Source organism: Cygnus olor, chromosome 3 (assembly GCF_009769625.2).
Source record: "Cygnus olor isolate bCygOlo1 chromosome 3, bCygOlo1.pri.v2, whole genome shotgun sequence".
NCBI classification, from domain to species: Eukaryota; Metazoa; Chordata; class Aves; order Anseriformes; family Anatidae; genus Cygnus; species Cygnus olor.
Window position 1 is genome coordinate 108,018,102 of NC_049171.1, and position 17,552 is coordinate 108,035,653.

The 17,552-nt window shown below is 44.8% G+C and overlaps 1 protein-coding gene across 2 annotated transcripts in view; it reads right to left on the reverse strand.

Annotated features, from left to right (window-relative positions):
• The window catches only part of ACSS1 (acyl-CoA synthetase short chain family member 1), a 39,015-nt gene that overhangs the window by 13,877 nt on the left and 7,586 nt on the right, over positions 1 to 17,552 (reverse strand). Inside the window, exons 1-7 of one of the 2 annotated variants that reach the window (XM_040553657.1) lie at positions 15,734 to 15,887; positions 8,389 to 8,588; positions 6,689 to 6,864; positions 3,064 to 3,216; positions 1,544 to 1,691; positions 1,135 to 1,272; positions 472 to 564 (exon numbers count right to left, since the gene is read on the reverse strand). In XM_040553657.1, coding sequence (XP_040409591.1) covers positions 472 to 564; positions 1,135 to 1,272; positions 1,544 to 1,691; positions 3,064 to 3,216; positions 6,689 to 6,864; positions 8,389 to 8,588; positions 15,734 to 15,771 — 946 coding nt within the window. In that variant the 5' untranslated portion in view covers positions 15,772 to 15,887. Of the gene's footprint in view, positions 1 to 471; positions 565 to 1,134; positions 1,273 to 1,543; positions 1,692 to 3,063; positions 3,217 to 6,688; positions 6,865 to 8,388; positions 8,589 to 15,733; positions 15,888 to 17,552 lie in introns of those variants that run through there. The other variant, XM_040553656.1, reaches the window with a different exon arrangement.

Here is a 17,552-nt window from a genome sequence, read left to right on the forward strand (position 1 = left end):
CCAGGCAAGGAAACAAAACACACCTAAGTACGGTCTGTGGCTATATGGTGCTATAAATGTCCTTTCGTGATAAGGTCATATCAAGGTCACTACGGTTCAATAAATAACTGGAAATCAGACTTCTAATCTAGCTGCCTACTCCCAGTTTTGCCTAGAAATTCAATCTCTGCCTTCTGTTTCTCAAACCAATTGAGATTTTCCAGCTTTCAAAATATCAAAGAACGTTTAGAGAGGCAAAGGACAAAAAAAATTACAAAACAAAACAAAAAAACATTGCTATTGCTTTTAGATGCTGTTATGCTGCTATTATGTGCTGAAACTCCCCAGTGACTTTCCAGATCTGAAAAAAATGCCAGTTTTTTTTTTGACAGATTCATTGGGTTGAATCTAAACGTATAAATTCTTCTCTATCCACCACTGCCTCCCTATCAACCATCAGGGCCCTGCACACTCCCCGAGGATGTCTTTTACCTGTCTGCCACCATGTGTCCACGAGGGTGCAGCGCCCTTCTCCCACCACATGGTAGAACCACTGCCACGCTTCGTTGTTGATGGGCTCTCCCACTAGATCCAAAATAAAAAAAAGGAAGTAGCCTGAGACTCAAGGGGTTGCAGGCAGTTTGTTCTCCCTTTTGGTGCACAACATGGTGATTGCATGAGTAAGTAGAATGCTTACAGCTTTCTTGCTGAGATGTGCAAAGGACTACAATGCATTTATGTAACTGAAGACTTACTTTTTCCAGAAAGACCAAAAGGCAAGCAGTAAATATCACAGAAAGTAATTAATTAATGCAGGTCATGTATAAGAACCTGTAGAATTCTAAATAATGCAGTGAAATGCTGCTTGGGCTATCTAAGCCCATAAAGTTAATTTACCATTGAATAAACCTTTTCAGGAAAGAATACAATCCTACAAAATAAGCTAGGAAATGTGCAACTACATTAAGGTTCAATGTGCCCCATTTCAACTTGTTTCTCCTTCTTCTAAGACAATATCTGAAAAGCCAGACGGGGAGCCTGCTTTATCAACTATTTTTACCACATCCCATCTGGTCAGCCAAGCCCCTCTGGTATTTTCACCCTCATCAGCTAGAACCCCGTATCTTTTTCAGAGGAAGATTTTATGCCCCCTACCTGATCCCAGGGTCTTCAGGGATGATCTATCGTATTTCTTCACCCACTTGTCTCCATAATTCAGCAGTAAGCGTATAGCTGTAGGTGCTCCATAAAACTGATTAATTTTCAACCTTTGTACCACTTCCCAGTAACGACCTGCAAGGTCATAAACATATTGCCACTGACATTCCATCACAAAAGCTCAACTTGAAGGTTAATAGTCAAAGCTAAAGCTGTGGTTACTGTGAGCACAGAGCAAAACCAATGGCAACATTTCTTATTTTTCCACACTGGATGCATAGACGTTCCCAAACATTACAGATACACATTCCAAAGAAATTGAGCTTACCTTCCCTGAGCAGGCAAGTCACACTGGATAGGTGTCAAACTGCAGGTCTAGCCAAACCTTTACCCACCACTTCCTCACCTGGGTCAGGGTACACTGGAGTGCTTTCGAACAGTACGGTGGTGCCTCCATTGCAGAGTGGTCCATAGACAACATAGCTATGTCCTGTGATCCAGCCAATGTCAGCCACACAGCCGAAGACATCGCCTTGCTGGTAGTCAAACACATACTGCAAAGATAAATAAATGTAAGGCCAGCTGGCTTCCTGTTGGCAGGTGCAAAAAGCTTCAGGGTAAGGTGTTGGATGGGATGCATCCAAGTGGGAGCAAGAGAGCTCACAAGGTGAGTGGAGCCACTCACACGGGACACAGCAAAACAAAGGGCAGTCCAAGGTGAGGAAGCAAGTCGGAGCAATCAAGCCTTCCAGTTTCCTAACTCCTTCTGCAAACATACAGGGATCAAGGCACATGGCTGTACCAGGAGCCTACAACCAAAACCCAACCCCGCAGTTGCTTACCCCAAACAGTCCACATGGTAGAGCTGATGTTGAACTGCAGGGAAGCTGCAGGCCTCAGAGGCTTAGACCCCTCATGAATATGAACAGGTTTCCATAAGAAAGCTGGAGAAATTGATATGCGCCCACAAAAGATTTTCTGAGAAATGTTCTCAGCTGCTTGGCTTCTCTATCAGTGTATTGCTTTGCACATGCGCCCCTCTCCCTGCTGATCAAATTCAAATAAAAATCTTGGAGAACTCATTATCTCATCTTGCTTTTGGAAAATGCTTCCCCCTGTAAATCTAATTCCTCTACCACATGGTGAAGAGGTCCTGACTCATAAGGCAGAGTCAGTTTTATTTTTAAATCAAAGAAAGTGGATCAGAACTCAAAAAAAAAAAAAAAAAAGAGACACCATAATAACAAAACCCATAAATGTGTGACAAGAATGTCACACGAGTGTGCAAAGATCACAGAGGCCACACAGGTCATCTGATCCCTCTGTCTAGGAGAGCTAATTCTCACCTTAACTATGTTAGTACCTTTCCCTGTCAGGCTCTAAAGTACCTCTAAAGGGACTGCAGCTGCATACAATGCCTCCCTGCACCAGTGTGCAGGATCTACCATCTGGACTAAGAAAGAAATAGATGCTTTGGCAATTACAGATTGGCAGATCCTCTCGGCAGTAAAAGAAAAAACGTGAGTACCCTACTGCAAAATACTGGAGTAATATCCACCTTACCAATGCCAGTGAGGTACCTACCAGACTCTCCTCAGCTGCACCTTTAGTACCTGACTTCAAAGATGCAGACTTCAATGTCTGCTTATTTGGGCCTAAAACACCAATAGTTTAAATTCAAGAGTAGAAGTACTACGGAGTTTCTGTTCTTTCACAGCTCTAGGCTCTGGTTCTCACAGTATTCTATCCCTCAGCAACAAATCCTGAAGATTACTTACATGTTCTCGGAATTTTTCAATTTGGTTACGCCCGATAAACCACTGAGGCAGCAAACGCAGAACACAATAACCCCCACCAGTCAAAGCGCCTATCATTAATACTGTCAGAAGGTAAATGAACCTCTTCCAGGTGATATGTCTGAATTACCTTGTGCGTGAGAGCAGAATACAGCAGATATCCAGCCTGGGTGTGAACAATTCCTTTGGGTTTTCCTGTGCTGCCTGAGGTATACAGCATGAAAAGCATGTCTTCACTGTCCATGCTCTCTGGAGTGCATACAGAAGCTGCCTTGGCTATCTCCTAAGAAAAAAATGGGTGATGATGACAGAAAGATTTTGGTTACATGGAGCTAATCAATACTGCGTATACTCCATCTGTAAGCATGTCAGCAGGGCCAAGAGACGAGCACCACCATTGCTCTTTCCCCTCACAAACATGCATGGATGTATCATAGGTTATACTTGCTCACCTTGTGGAAAGGTTCCTGTGGGCACAAAGCACCTAGCCTCTCAACCAATAGCTCTGCCAGAAGTCAAGGGGAATTGGCCAGACAAAATAACATCACAGGAAAAAAAAAAGTTAGGCAATAGCTTGCATCTCAAGCCTTTGCAAGCTGCTGGTAGAAAACCAAAGTTTGACTGTAAACATGAACCACACTTAGTAGCAGCAGCAAGGCTCAATACTGTTGGGGATCTTTTCTTCTTTCCTAAGATTGTAGTGTTATAGTTAAACTGTGTGTTCACCTCTCTTCTCCAGCCCCAGCAGAGGCTGGCTGTCCTGTCCGTTTGATCCTGAAATTCTAATTGCTTCTGCCCAGGAAGACAGTGCTTTACCCTCCTGCCTCTGTTGTTCTTATACACCATCGTTTGGCCAGGTGGGTGAGAACCTAGATCCTCTCTTCACCTGTAGTGTCAGAACCACTGGAGGGAAGGATGCAATGTCCTACTAGTTCAGAACAAATGTTTGGCCACGCCTGCATGTTCAGTCCATCAGAGGAAGGGGAAATAATGTGCCTGTAGAAGCACTGCTTGCAGAAGGCCAACATCCAAAACACGGCACAGCAGTAAGTACGCATAATGCTCAGATCCCAGACAAAGAACTTACACAGGATGGTGCTTCTCGTCAGCATTTAGATCCTGAAAAAAAGTGCATCCGGACCAGCTCCCAGTCCTGACTCATGTGCTTGATCCAGACAGAACATAAGTTGTAGCTAAGGTCTGGCACAGAGCTGTACTGTGAAAAACAACAGAACTAGGGACTCTGAGACATCTTCAAACCAAAACAGACACTGAAACTTCAGACATGAAGCCTGAATGCCTACTGTATGCTTGGTCAGTTCTGCTTCTGAGCCTTCTACTTACCCTCCCCATCTGAAGAGACTAAGGGTGCTAAACTTATGCTTTCCGTCAATGATGCAAAGTGCTAGAATTAAGACAGGCTGTGAATTGAAAGTATTATTCCACCATTAGAAAACACACCTGAAAAAAAACCCTTCTTCCAGAGCAGGGTGAACAACACAAAGACACTCTGGAAGAGCATCATTTGTCTTGCTTGTCTGCCCAAACTGTAAATTTTTCATGAAGAGGTTGAACATTTTTCTTGCTGTGTACGAACTTGCAGTAATGGCCGTGTGTTCCAGATGCTCAACATATGGCTGTAAAAAGGCACAGCTGGCTTGTTTTTCCTCAAGCTCTGTACGGTCCTAGGAGAATAATGATTCCTGCAAGGGTTGCTCACTGAGGGAATTTCTAGGTACTGCCTTTTTACAAGTATATATTGTAAACACACTCTATTTACAAGCGAACACTACCAATCCAGGTCCAAACATTTACAAGTGTCGACAAGCAAAGCTTGATAAAATGAGAAGAGCTGATACGGTCAGACATAATTCTTACCTGCTGATTTACAGCACTTCCTAGGTATTTATGGTGACCTTTCAGCACTACCAGCATAGGCTGACTTGCCAGTTTTTGATACTAAAATGAAGTTTACGTATGCTCCATTAAAACTTGAGCTTCTGATTTTGCAGTAAGCTATTGCATAGCAGTCTTTGTTCACTTAAGACAGTGGATAATGTGAGTCAATTAATTACAAAGAATCAGCTAGTTCATATGGCATCTCAGTTATTTCCCACGTTACCTTCCCAGACTCACTGCTTCTCAGAGGCTTGTATGAAGGACACAAAATTGCACTACAGAGGGACGAAGGGGGTTCCACTGGTGAGCAGAGAAGCGAACAGATGTGAGATAGGACTAAAGAGAAAGTATCTACGATGTGGGAAGATAAGCGCAGTGGCTGGTAAGTACAACTGCTGTGAAGATCAGTGATGACAGAGTTAAAAGCATTAGCAGTTGAATTCTCATTATGTTTCAGAGTTAATCCTACAATTGACAATGAGCTGAGCTCAGTTCTTAGATCTCCAGACCACCTCTGGCTGTTTGTACAATAAGGAAAAATGTTTCAATGTGCTTTGTTGAAGGAGTAAGACAATTTCTGAATAAAACCTGCCTTCTCTGTTTAACTTACCCTAGTAGTTGCTCCTTATCTCTTGTGACCAGCACAGGGACTCCTGAGTAATTATCTTGGCTGCAGAGGGGTGATTTCCAGGTATTATTGTGATGAGTATTTTCTGTTTACCACTGCTGGCAAACTGATAAAACTACTTCTACATTAGGTTGCAGAGTCCCGTGTGTGCCAGCTGAACACATTAAAAATCAACACTGTTTTCTCCTTTCTTTCTTATAGAGCACAGGTTGTAAATACGACCCTCCGTCATGGGGTAGCCATGACACTGTTTATTGATTATTTTAGGAGTTCTCAGGAATCTGATTATTTCTGCACCGCCTTTCAACAGTGTCCAGTCTGAGAATATGTATGAGAGCTGACAAATCATAACAGTGTGTCTGTACATAGTATAACAGTAACAGCACTGGTATCAGTGCACTCTGGGTCTCAGGAAACACTAATTCCGTAAATTGTAGCATGGTTTTCAAGACTGCTGGAATGGAGTAACATATCCCTGGTCATGCTGGGATAAATCAGACATAGATTGAGCTGCTTCAACTCACGGTCCCAGCAAACCATAATTTGAGGATGAATTATTTTCATCCTATTTAAGGATGAAAATGCAGATGCTGTAAGGTGCATCTCCTTTTCATCTGCAGAACTCAGGACCAAAAGGCACAAATGGAGAGAAAGATGATGTAGCCAACACCCAGACCTAAAAGGAGCTAACCAGACTGCCAATGGGCATCTGCAGAGCTAAGTGACTGCAGTGATATATAGATGGTGTCACTGTAATATAGTTATGTCCATTAGCCCACTGGGGTACTGCAGCAGTATAGAAAGAGCAGCACACACTGCAAACCTGCTCCAGAAGCAGCATAAATGCCAGTCGCAGCTAGTAGGTTTGGTGCGGCTACACTAAAGTGCCAAGGTTGCAGTGCAGTGGCTGCTTCACAGATTTTAACTCAGCACACATATGAAAAGAAAGAAGTATCAGGAGACTGTCTGATATTTCTTGGCTGCAGATTCTAATCATGCAGCCCACAGCAGACCAAAGACCAAAGCCACCAGAGTGTGTGTGATCTACACATTCAGCAAGACTCTCATGCTTGTGTTCTGAACAGCCCTGCAGTGGTTCTCTCAGAGATGTCTGTGTTAGCTGGTTCCTAATGCTTATTAGTAGAACATATCCCTCTCCCCCAGCACAGTAAACATCACATGGACAAACAGCAGGGAAAATAGGTGAGGTTTACCAGCATCAACATACTTCTTCAAGGGGCACATCACGGTCACCCATCTGGACTTTGTTATCTGTCCTCTGAGCTACAAATACATGTTTGATGCTCGGACAGTTCTTTACAGCTTCATCCACCGTCGTCTTCAGCTCTATGATTCGGCCTCCCCTGACTCCCTGGTTGTAGGTGATAACTGCTTTGCATCCAGCTAAAAAGAGAGAGAATTAGCAGACATACCAGCCTGTTTTCCAATATGTGCACGCTGTTTGCATTACTTTTGGGAATGATGTATAGTACAACACACATGATAAATATTCAAAATTTCCATCAATCAAAAGCAGTCAGTGCCACTGACAAAACCACTTTAAAACCTGAGTCTTACACAGACTATGGGTAGCAGGAACCTTCAGAGCTTACCTAGTCCATCCCTTCCACCCTAAAGCAGGGTCACAGTTCCAGCTAAACCACTGCTGGCAGTTGTCAGTCTAACCTTCCCAAGCCACTCCAATGTCAGGCATTCTATTCCTTCCCCACCAGTTCACTCCCATTTCTGTTATGAACATGAGAAAGTCTTTCCCAATGTCTAGCCTAAGTATCACTCACTCTAATTTAAATGTACAAATTCCTACCTGTCAAAGTCAACATGCAGAACAGTTTCTTCCCAGTTACATACCTCAGAGTGCATACCAGTTCTCTAGGCTAACATCTCACGCACTGAAACCAGTGTAAAACCTCCAATGATTTCAGCAGGCCTCAGTGAACAAGCATCTCCTACATCCCTTTCTCATCCTCTCTTTGAGGCTGCATACAACGTCCATTCCAATTGAGCAGCACTAAATTCAGCACCCTCTCAGAGGCATTATCCTGCTCTGAGATGTCTGCAGCCTTCTGAAACTCACTCAGTACTTAGTGGGGAAACTTCCCTGAAGCCACAACACGTAGCAGCACTCTGACAGACCACTTCAAACTGCATCACGCTGCATTAATTACAGAGCTCCATAGAAAGATGCAGAAAAATGATTCTTTAGCCCATCACCTCCACATAAGTGGCCGAAAGTGAGGGATAATCAAACATGTACTTGCTCTCTATAGATTTACTTTTAAAAAAAAAAGCATGAAAACTGCTATAAGATTTATTCCTTCACATCAACCATAAAGAAGCTGATGTAACTGCTAGATAGAATATAAGCCACTTGCTATTTTGTACTTCTGCTGTATTTTTAGCATTACTTTTTATCTAATCACACTACAACTGCTTTGGGTTAAGAACTGCTCTGTATGTTGGTACAATGGCTAACACAGCGGGGGAAGACTGCCAACACCTCACTGCTATACATAAATCACAGTATCACAATTTAGACTGCAGAATTAGCACTGTGCATAAGTATGAGAGAAACACTGCAATTATACCGCATCAGAACAAATCAGGCCGCATTCCTAAGCTCTGATTTTCCCTTCAGGTTTACTTTGTTTGGCAGTAACCCAGAGCAGACTGAACGTTAAGCAATTTATGAAGTATTTTAAGGCCGGAGGATACTGCATCTGCCACTAAGGGAAAGGCTCTTCACTTTGCAAAGGGAAGTACTTTGCAAAGGAAAGAGAACTATCCAGCCAGCTGAGAATGAACCTTTTCTTCTTCTGCCAAGAAAACACAGAATTTGGACGACAGCATGTCTTGGAGGGTGCCAAGCACTGTCCAAATGGGTTTGTTCCCCAGTCTGCATCTACTTACAGTCCATGATCCTCCCAGCTAAGGACTCCGCGCTGAATCCAGCGAAGACCACAGTGTGAATGGCACCAATCCTGGCGCAAGCCAGCATGGCTGCCACGGACATGGGAGACACGGACATATAGATGGCAACCTTGTCCCCTTTCCGTATCCCATATTTCTTCAGGGTGTTGGCAAGACGACAAGTCAGATCCAGAAGTTCCCTGTGGCACAGAAGCAATGTCATCAGGTGACTGCACAGAACAAAAAAAGGATGAATTTGAACCAAACGAGGCATTATGATTGCCTCTGGACCTTGTCACCTTAGCAATACAAGGCACAACAATTTCTGCATCTTAAAGAAGAGCAGCCTGGGGTCTGGTCAGAGCCCGACTGCTCTTGCCATTGGGAAAAGAAGAAAAGTGGGGCAGAGATACACATTTGCTGCCAAAGAAAGAACAGATGAGAGCTGCAGCCGCTGCCCGTGGAAGGAACCTCCCCTGCTCTCACTGCTGGGCTAAAGCATGGGGAAAGCAGCCAGCGAGCTAACGACTGTCCTGCTGGCTCCAGAAGTCAGGGTCCCTTTTAGCCATCCTCCATGCCTTGTTGACCTACAAGATTAGAAGGCTCAGTCAGAAGCTACTGGGAACACTTGTGGGATAAACACAGGACGAAATGGAAGCCGCTGTCAAAAGACTCCCAGCACTGTTCACTTGATGTCAAGGAACCACCAAAATTGCTTCACAACTAGTAGCTTTAAAATCAAAAGGGTAAACAACACATTTACATACTTAAGGAAGAAAAAGAAAAGTGAAATTAAGTCCTGAGATATTTATGGTAGATTTTATAAGACTCATCAAAGCTGGACCAGCAGCAATTTGTGGTTTCCAGTTTGTCAGCTCACCCTGCCATGCCACAAAGCCGAGCAGTCTAGCAGAGCTTAGATATTGCCCTCACAAGAGTAAAACCACAGCTACTTCTCACGTAAAGAAACTCAGAACACTGGGAACAGGAACATAGGCTCAATTCACAGTGTCTGCCACTGCTACACACTGGCGTCCTCAGAAGGAGCACAGAAACAAATGTTCCTCTAAAGAACAAAAATGCAGTCTGCGGGCAAGAACTTGCATGTGCATTTCTTCTGATGTCTGCATGGAGGATAACACAATTGCAGGCTTATCTGAGACCAAGATGCTGTCCTGAACTGAGCTGCTCAGTGTGTTTGCAGCTAAGGACTCGAGAAAAAGACAGGTAAGTGCAGGATGTAGCCTTAGGTGAGGTGTGATCTCAGGCCAAGGAAGGAGCTGACCCTCAGGGAGGGCAGCACAGCCTTCCTCTTACTGCTGCCAGCTGCAGGCTCAGCTAACGACTCCCAGAGTCTGCCAGGAATTAAATTGCCCTCTGTGTTCAGGAACTTGCTGAGTACTGAAGCCCAGAGGAGAGAAATGCACCCTAGCACACTCATCTTTGACCTTTCACCTGCAGATGCCTCAGGGTCTATAAACTATACCACCAGGGGCTGCAAAAACTCTCAGTCACTCCTCATAACACTCATTTTCTGGTCCCTTCACCAGCTTCATTGCTCTTCCCTGCATGGCCAGGAAAATTGCTGATACATAGAAATTACTTTGTTTTTTGGTTTTCTTTCTGGGTGGCATCACCATCATCCACCCGTGCATTGTGTCTCTGCCCCCACATGCCAGGCACTGCAGACTGGCCGTGACCAGCACAACCAACACCAAATTCCCTCTGAGCAGCCGTGGGCTTGGTTCGCTTATCTGGGTTGTGCATGTAGGAGCAGCTGTGTTGGGGCTGTTTCGCACCAGGGTCCTCCCTGGGCAGCATACTCCAACCTCCAAGGTGGAAGGTGGCCAAAACAGAGATGCAGAGTGAAAGTTGCACTGTATGAAAGCTGCCATAAACCAAAGTGCTGCTAGATGTGCTTTGTACTTTGTCCCGACAGGCGTACACTGTCATATACTGGTCTAGTTTGATTCCTGGGGACGTGAACAGAAATGTGACATAGGATAAAGTAACTAAGACTAGTTGCAGAATGACTAAACCAACTGGTATTTTTCTTTGGGAGAACCATGAGCATTTGATGCCCTAGATAACCGATTTCCCTTGGCTAGGAAGGCAAGCTCCTTGTTACATGTTCCCTGCTGGTTTTGATCACTCAATTCTTATGTTAGAGGAGATACTGAAAGTTATCATATCCTATTCACTCCTGCGGACTTTTGGTACAAGAGAGAGTCCGAGCATTTCTTCCCATCAGCAGTAACGATAACGGGCCTCACTTAATGAGCAGCCCCTGAAATAAGCGTGCACATGACAACAAGTTAGCAGCTACAGATGCAACCCTGGAAAGAACACAGAAAAAGGACTCCAGAATCCCAGAATCATTGGTCATTGATTTCTTGGTCCGTTAATGAAAGGAAGGATTACCACCTCACCACTGGTCCCTGCAACTAGCTGATTCTTTTAAAGAGATGCTGTAAAGAAGGGCCACACTTTCCAAAAGCAGTTTCTGAAATGTGACTGTAGAGCGTGGGATCACAGTGAAACAGCAGTTTGGATACGACCCGAGGAGGCTGAGAATAGCAAAATCACATCACCTCTGGGGCATGCAGGGATAACTGCTTTATTCAAACAGAGCGAAAGCAGGAATAAGGCAAACTACCTGTAAACAAGTCCCAGGAAGCACACTTGGAGACTTCCACTTCGCTAAATGCTGAAGGTTTCCCTGCAGCAGCCGTTGCCAGAGCACCGGGGCAGACAAGAGCTGGTTGTCCTCTGCAGCACCCTCAACAGCACTGGACCGTGGCCGCCAGTGGTGCGGGAAATCAGGCACACGTCCTCTCCCCACAGGTAATGGAAAGCTGATTGCATCCAAAAGTAGCTGCCATCAGCCCAGTGTGTGCGAAGCCTCGTGGAACAGGTGCCTGGTCTCAGCCCATTTGCAGAAGGGATGCGGTCACTTTGCAGCACCAACAGCACAGCCAACTCTGGCTGCCCGCAGTCCCAGCACGGAGGTGCTCCCCTCCTACCCCTACCGAAAGCTCAGCACGCCCAGGAATAAGACAGTTTTTCTCCGCATAAAAGGGACTTCAGTTCCCAGAGCTGCTAATTCACTGTACAGTTCACACAGTAGCTGGAGAGAGAGCTGCAGCTTTACTTAAAACCAACATATTTCTCTCAAATGTCTTGCCTTTCGCTGGACTGATGTATTTATTGAGCAGTAATTTCCATTACTGATTTCTCTAATTTATGCCATATTATCACTGTCCTACGTGCTTTAACTCTCTGTTTTGCTTTTGCAGTTTGTCTATAAGCACAGTGCAAACAAAGTTAATCTGATCATTGCTGGTTTGCTCTAATTAGAGCAACACTGGAGGGCTTGCACTCAGTGTTGATGTTGATCTATGAGGTCAGGAGAGCAGTGATCAGGCAAATGTATTTGGGGGTCTCCATACCAAAATCAGCTGTAAAGCGTGAATCTACCAGTGTGTGCTTATCTCCCAGAGCTGGCCACAGCTGTGAAAAACGAACAAACAAAAAAAACAGTTTTCAGGTGGTAGCTATGCTGAAAATAAAATGAAATGTTGTTTTGGTCAGTCAAAAATTGTTTTGCTTCTTTTTAAAAACCAACGCATGTTGGAAATAGGCAAAGCCCAAGAGCTCCACTTTGGAAATGACATTAAAAAAAAAAAAAACAATGTGGGCTGAGAATAACTTTAGGATAAAACTCCATCTGCACTGCGAGGGCAGCAAAGTGACAATGAAAGAGAAAGTATAAGGACAGATCCAGTGATAGCTGGAGGGATACCACCCACCGCTGTCCTTTGGAAGATAAGGAAAATGAGCCTTGAATCCCAGCCACAGCACTTTGTGTTATTTATTTTAAGACTGTTCTTGTAGCATTACGTAAATAGATCACTCCTGAAGCACAGTAACTCACGGAGGTGGCAGAAGTGCTCAGTGCTGGACTTCACTTGGCGCAGTACCTGGTCTCTGGCAGCAGCTGGCAACAGAAATGGCAACCCTATAGCAAGCAGGTACGGAGTAGCTTTACCCTGGACTGAGTTTCAGCTTCATCTCTTACAACTAGAGATGAGAACAACGTTCAGTAACTCTTTCCAAGTGCTTCATGAGCATGCGCAGCGTTAATAACTACATAAATACAGTCTATTAGCTGTACTATTTTGCTTACTCTTCCTAAGTTCATGAACTGATCAACTCCATGCAATAATGAATTCCCACCCAACGTTTGTGTGCCTTGTCCTAAAAGGTCACATTCTCTTCTCCAGAATTCGTCTGATGCTGCATTAGAGTAGAATATCAACATGCATAAATATTAAAGAGACAAAACAAAACTGAGTATCTCCGCTGTTCAACTGCGGAGAACAGGAAGTGAAACAAGCCCCGGTTAGGCAGTTGGGAGAAAGCGAAATAAAAACCACTTATCTGTAATGGCACATATACAAGTGCTTCTAGAGCTGCAAACTCTTTCTCTTGAACAGAAATGTCAAAAGAGCTCTAGCTAGGGTGTCCTTTCTGAACAATTCAGCACTTCGCTTGCTTATGCAGGACTCAGTGATCGTGATGGCAGAAACCTTCATTGTTGTTTTTTTAATTATTAACCCCTATTTAACATTTGCTTAATGAGAGCGTGTGAACACGCCAATAGAAAACAAGGACCAAGTCTTTATCCTCAGATCTATTTGTTTTGCCTTGTCCTTTATGCTCTAAAAGGGCTATACTGGAAGGTCATGCTATGCTTTGCTCCCTTAAAAGTGCAGCACATGAGGGAATGGACACAAAGGAAAAAAGAGAAGGCGAAGCCAAGACCTCCCTCCACAAATCCCTGAATATTAGCTGTGCCTTCTGGCTCCTATAGCAGCAATTTCCTCTCCAATTCAAAAAAGGGAGTTGGCAGAAATACTGTGTTAGTAATCCCTCACTCCTTCACGCACTTTTTCATCTCTAACAAAGAGGCAATTAGTAGGTGCTAGCAGGTTACACTTTTCCCATATTTAACCTAGACACATCTCAGGATGGAATAAGCACACAGCCTTGAAGAACTGGGCGAGAAAGACCCATCCCATTCCACAGAACTGAACTGAGCAGGAGGAAACCTTGCCCTTTATCCTCACCTGCTACCGGTGCCAAGCTCAGCATTGTAATCGCTCCAGCATACAAGTTTAAAAGGCAGAGAGCAATTCCAAGGGCCTGGCACCCGCACTGTCCCACCCCAGGCAGAAAAGCAGGGGCAATGCCATCCAACGCAGGCAGAAAGTGCACAAGAAAGGATCTGCCTCCCATCTAAATGCAGCAGGTGTGTGAGAAGCAAGGTACATCTACCAGAAACATACACCAGATGCTGAACAGAACTAGACACCATCAACCTGGAGCCTGTGCGTGCGAGGCAAGGCGTCTTCACTTAGCTTCTGCCTGCACTAAAAAAAGGGGTGCAAAGGAAAGGTAGAGGAAGCACAGGCTTAGAGTGAAAGCTTCTACCCTAGAAGGGCTTTGCCAGTGACAGACAGAAGATGGCCACAAGCTTGGAGCTGATGCACGCTACTTCTTCGAACCACAAGGGAAGAGAGAGCAAGGCAAAATCCCAAGCAGTGCTGCCCGCTCTCCAAAGGATTTCAATTCCCTCGCCCAAGCAGCCTGTGCTGACCAGGGCACTATGCTCTGCAGAGGCAGCCAGGAGCCACGAAGTCGCTGGGTGTGCAGAGGGGCCCAGGGAGGACGAACTGCCTGAACACGGGCCTGACGGCGAACAGGAGGATCTCAGCACAGCAAACTGCTGGAGAAGGAAACACGCTGCAACGAAAGGAAATGCCCTGCCCCTCTGAACAGAGAAAGCTGAGAAACTGCAGAGTCAGCTAATGCACAACATCTGCGGCTCTTCTGCAAGAGCTGATCTTAAAGAGCAAGGGCAAATAAGAGAGCAGGCTGGGCAGCAGGACCCTAAACACAGAGCCACTCTGGCAGATGAAGTATCAAGGTAGAGCTGAGATATGGGGAATCAGCAACCAGTTGGACCCAGGAGGTGAGGCAGGAGAAAGAACAGGATACCAGGAAAGGGAAATTTTGAGACAAGACATAGACAACAAGCCAGGAGATGGTAGATGAATTAATGAACATGAGCAGGGAAGGTGAAAATTATGACATGTGAAGGACATTCTGGACTTGCTTTCAGGGAAAGAAAAAAAAAAAAAAGCATCTTTCAACTAAAAACACACACAAGTCCAAGCCATTCATTGCATTGCAGGTGTGGAGAGAAACAGCTGCGGAATATGGATTTCACATAAATGCAGCCAGGCAAAAAACAGGCAGACAAAACAAACTGCAAAACAGCAGGATGTCAAACAGATCTGTGCCAGCTCTGGTCTCACTCCACCTCTGCAGAGATGGGCCTAATTAACCCATCCCAGCTCAGCACCTCCAAAATCAGAGGGAAACCCGGTCTTATCCCAGTGACATACCGGCTCAAGGTACAGGTGACACGCTGACAGCCTTAACCACCACGCACAAGAGCTCAGCAGATAGAGCCAGCTCCCAGAAACGTGAGCAGGGAGAGGCTGGACTGGACATAAATCCCCTCTCCAAGTTAGCAATGACCGCCCTGCTGCAGAGCTGCTCTGCTGGATCTCTCCCAAGTCACTCCACACTTGCTGATTTCCGTAAGCTTTGGAACAACCCCTCACATAGCTGTTTCATGTTACAAGTTGCTGAAAAACAATCTTCTTTCATGGATAGAACAGTCTGCTCCCGTTGTTACCCTGTAGCTCTAATACCCTGCTGCCCTTCAAAGTAAAAGGCCCCGGGGGTCTTACAACGAGTTTGCATGGCCTCAGGAATGAAGCTTTCGGGGCTTGATCTGTCTGAACCCTTTTTAATTTATCTGCAGCCTCGTTTCATGTGGTTTAGCTGTCACAGCAACTCTTCTAACTTACCAGGTAACTACGGCTAATTTGTTTTATCTTTCGTTATCTTTTAATGGCGCCACCGTGGTTTTATGGCCCTACCACACTAAGGCAACACACTAAGCAATACAGGTCCGATACGATAACCTAGGCCTTGAGAAGTGAACACTCAGGACGCGGCAGGCATGGGATGGCAAGAGATGGAGTGCAGGCCGGCACTGGAGACCCTGCAACGCAAACGACTCAACCATGGTCAGGAACAGCAGTGCAGACCTGGAGCTGGACAGAAGCGGTGTCAAGGTAACACAAAGAAAGAACCTCCTCCTTCTGTAATAATTAAATCTGGACTAATAAAATTAGACTGTTATGGCATGCTTCTTTACAGTCATAAGCAAGATTTTGAGCATTAGTACCGTTCTCTTCTAGAGACTCACCGTATTTTGCACAGGCATCTCCTCAGGTACCCCAGCATCACTCCTCAGCACCATGTCTACAAGACTGGCCCCTCAGCAGAGCCAGCAGACCACTCCCGTGGTTCTGTTTAATCTGACAGATGCAGCATTTCTCTCCCCATCTTTATGTCTCTGTTCAGAAAATGCCAGACCACATTTTTCCCATATCCTTCCCCAGATACAGCAGTGCCTGTGTTTCCAAAGCCCATCGCTCAATGTCTTGAACAAAAACTCCTGTAAAAACCTTCACTGGCAGTTCTCTGACACAGTTCTCTGGCAGTTCTCTTAAGGGAACCTTTTTCCAAGAAATCTGACGCTATCTTTCACTACATCCAGCAAGACAGCCTGCAGCTTTCTAAACAAAGCAAGCCAGTTCTTTTTACATCCAAAAAATTGCATCAAGACCTTCTTCAGTAAGCAGCTTTTCTATTTTCCGAATATACCCAATGCCGTACAGGGAGGGGCTTTGACAGTGTCTGTTGAAGTTAACAGATTTGGCACAAACCAAGTTCTCTGCTGTCTCAATCCAAAGGCTGGGTTGAGTATTTCTTGCAATCACCAGTTTATTTCCCGGAACCGCAGTCTGGATCAGGATGAAACTATTTGAACTGAATTTGAACTATATGAACTGAATTTTCAAATCCAGGTCAAATGCACCAAATAGGTTAGTTTTGTAGTTTTAAAAAAAAGATCTGGACATCTCTCAGCCCATCTCACCTCCTGTTTGTTGCTCTGTGCGAGTTACCAGGGAACAGTCAGATTCAAAGCCTGTCTCTGAAGCTCATGATCATAGATAGCATCTATGATCATAGATGCTATCATATCATAGTATGATTTGAGATGTAAGTTTGAGTCCCCTGTAAGCGAACCCTGTCTCTTCTTCCTGGCTCAGTGTTCTGGCAAAAAGCATAATGCACAAATCTGCTCACTCTTCAGTTTAACTTGTGTGAACAGTGCCTCAGTTTAACCCTCCATATCCCTCACTTTTTGCTAAATAGAGAAAACTTATTTCTTTTTTCACCAAAAGGAAAAATCATACTTTCATTCCAGTGAGAATAACTAAAAAAATACAGAGCTCAACATGAGAGGCTTTTTGGCTACAGGCTCAATTGCTAATCCAAGCACAATCCTCCAGCCTTCTTTTAAACATCCTGATCCCAAGGCAGGAAAAAGCCCTTGTGATTTTTTTCTTCAGGTGACAAAGTGAAAAGTCCCTGAGCTGCCTAGGATGGGGAAAACTTAAAGCCTGGACAAATTTTACTTGCAAGTTCAACTTAGGAAGCCACTACAGTACTAGAAAGAAAGGAAACAGTTCAGTGTCAATGAGAAACACCTTCCACACTACCCAGCCTGCACATGGTTTCCAGCCTCCGTCCCTGCTGTAACATCTAACACAATTTCAGCCATTTTTTCTCTGGCTGAGGAACCACCACACCGGTGTTTATTAAAGGCATAGCTGTGAGGTAGCTCTTGAAGATGCCCAACCATTTCCCCTCCACACATTGTCACATATTGAAAATTTACCTAAGGTTCTCATGAGCTCCTCTGTAAATAAGAACCTTTCTGCTGACACCCACCTCTTTGCATGGTCCCCCTTGGTGATACCCATGTTTACAACGCCACAAGTTGTTTGGATGACTTGTTCACACCCTGTGCCCCCAGGCCAATCCTGCAACTCTCTCTCTCTCTCCACACTAGCACAATTTCTCTGTAACTCATTGCACCGCCTGGTCTTGAACAGTCCGATAAAGTTATGGTCTGGTTGACAGCGAGAATCAGCCAATTAGCAGGGTATTTACTT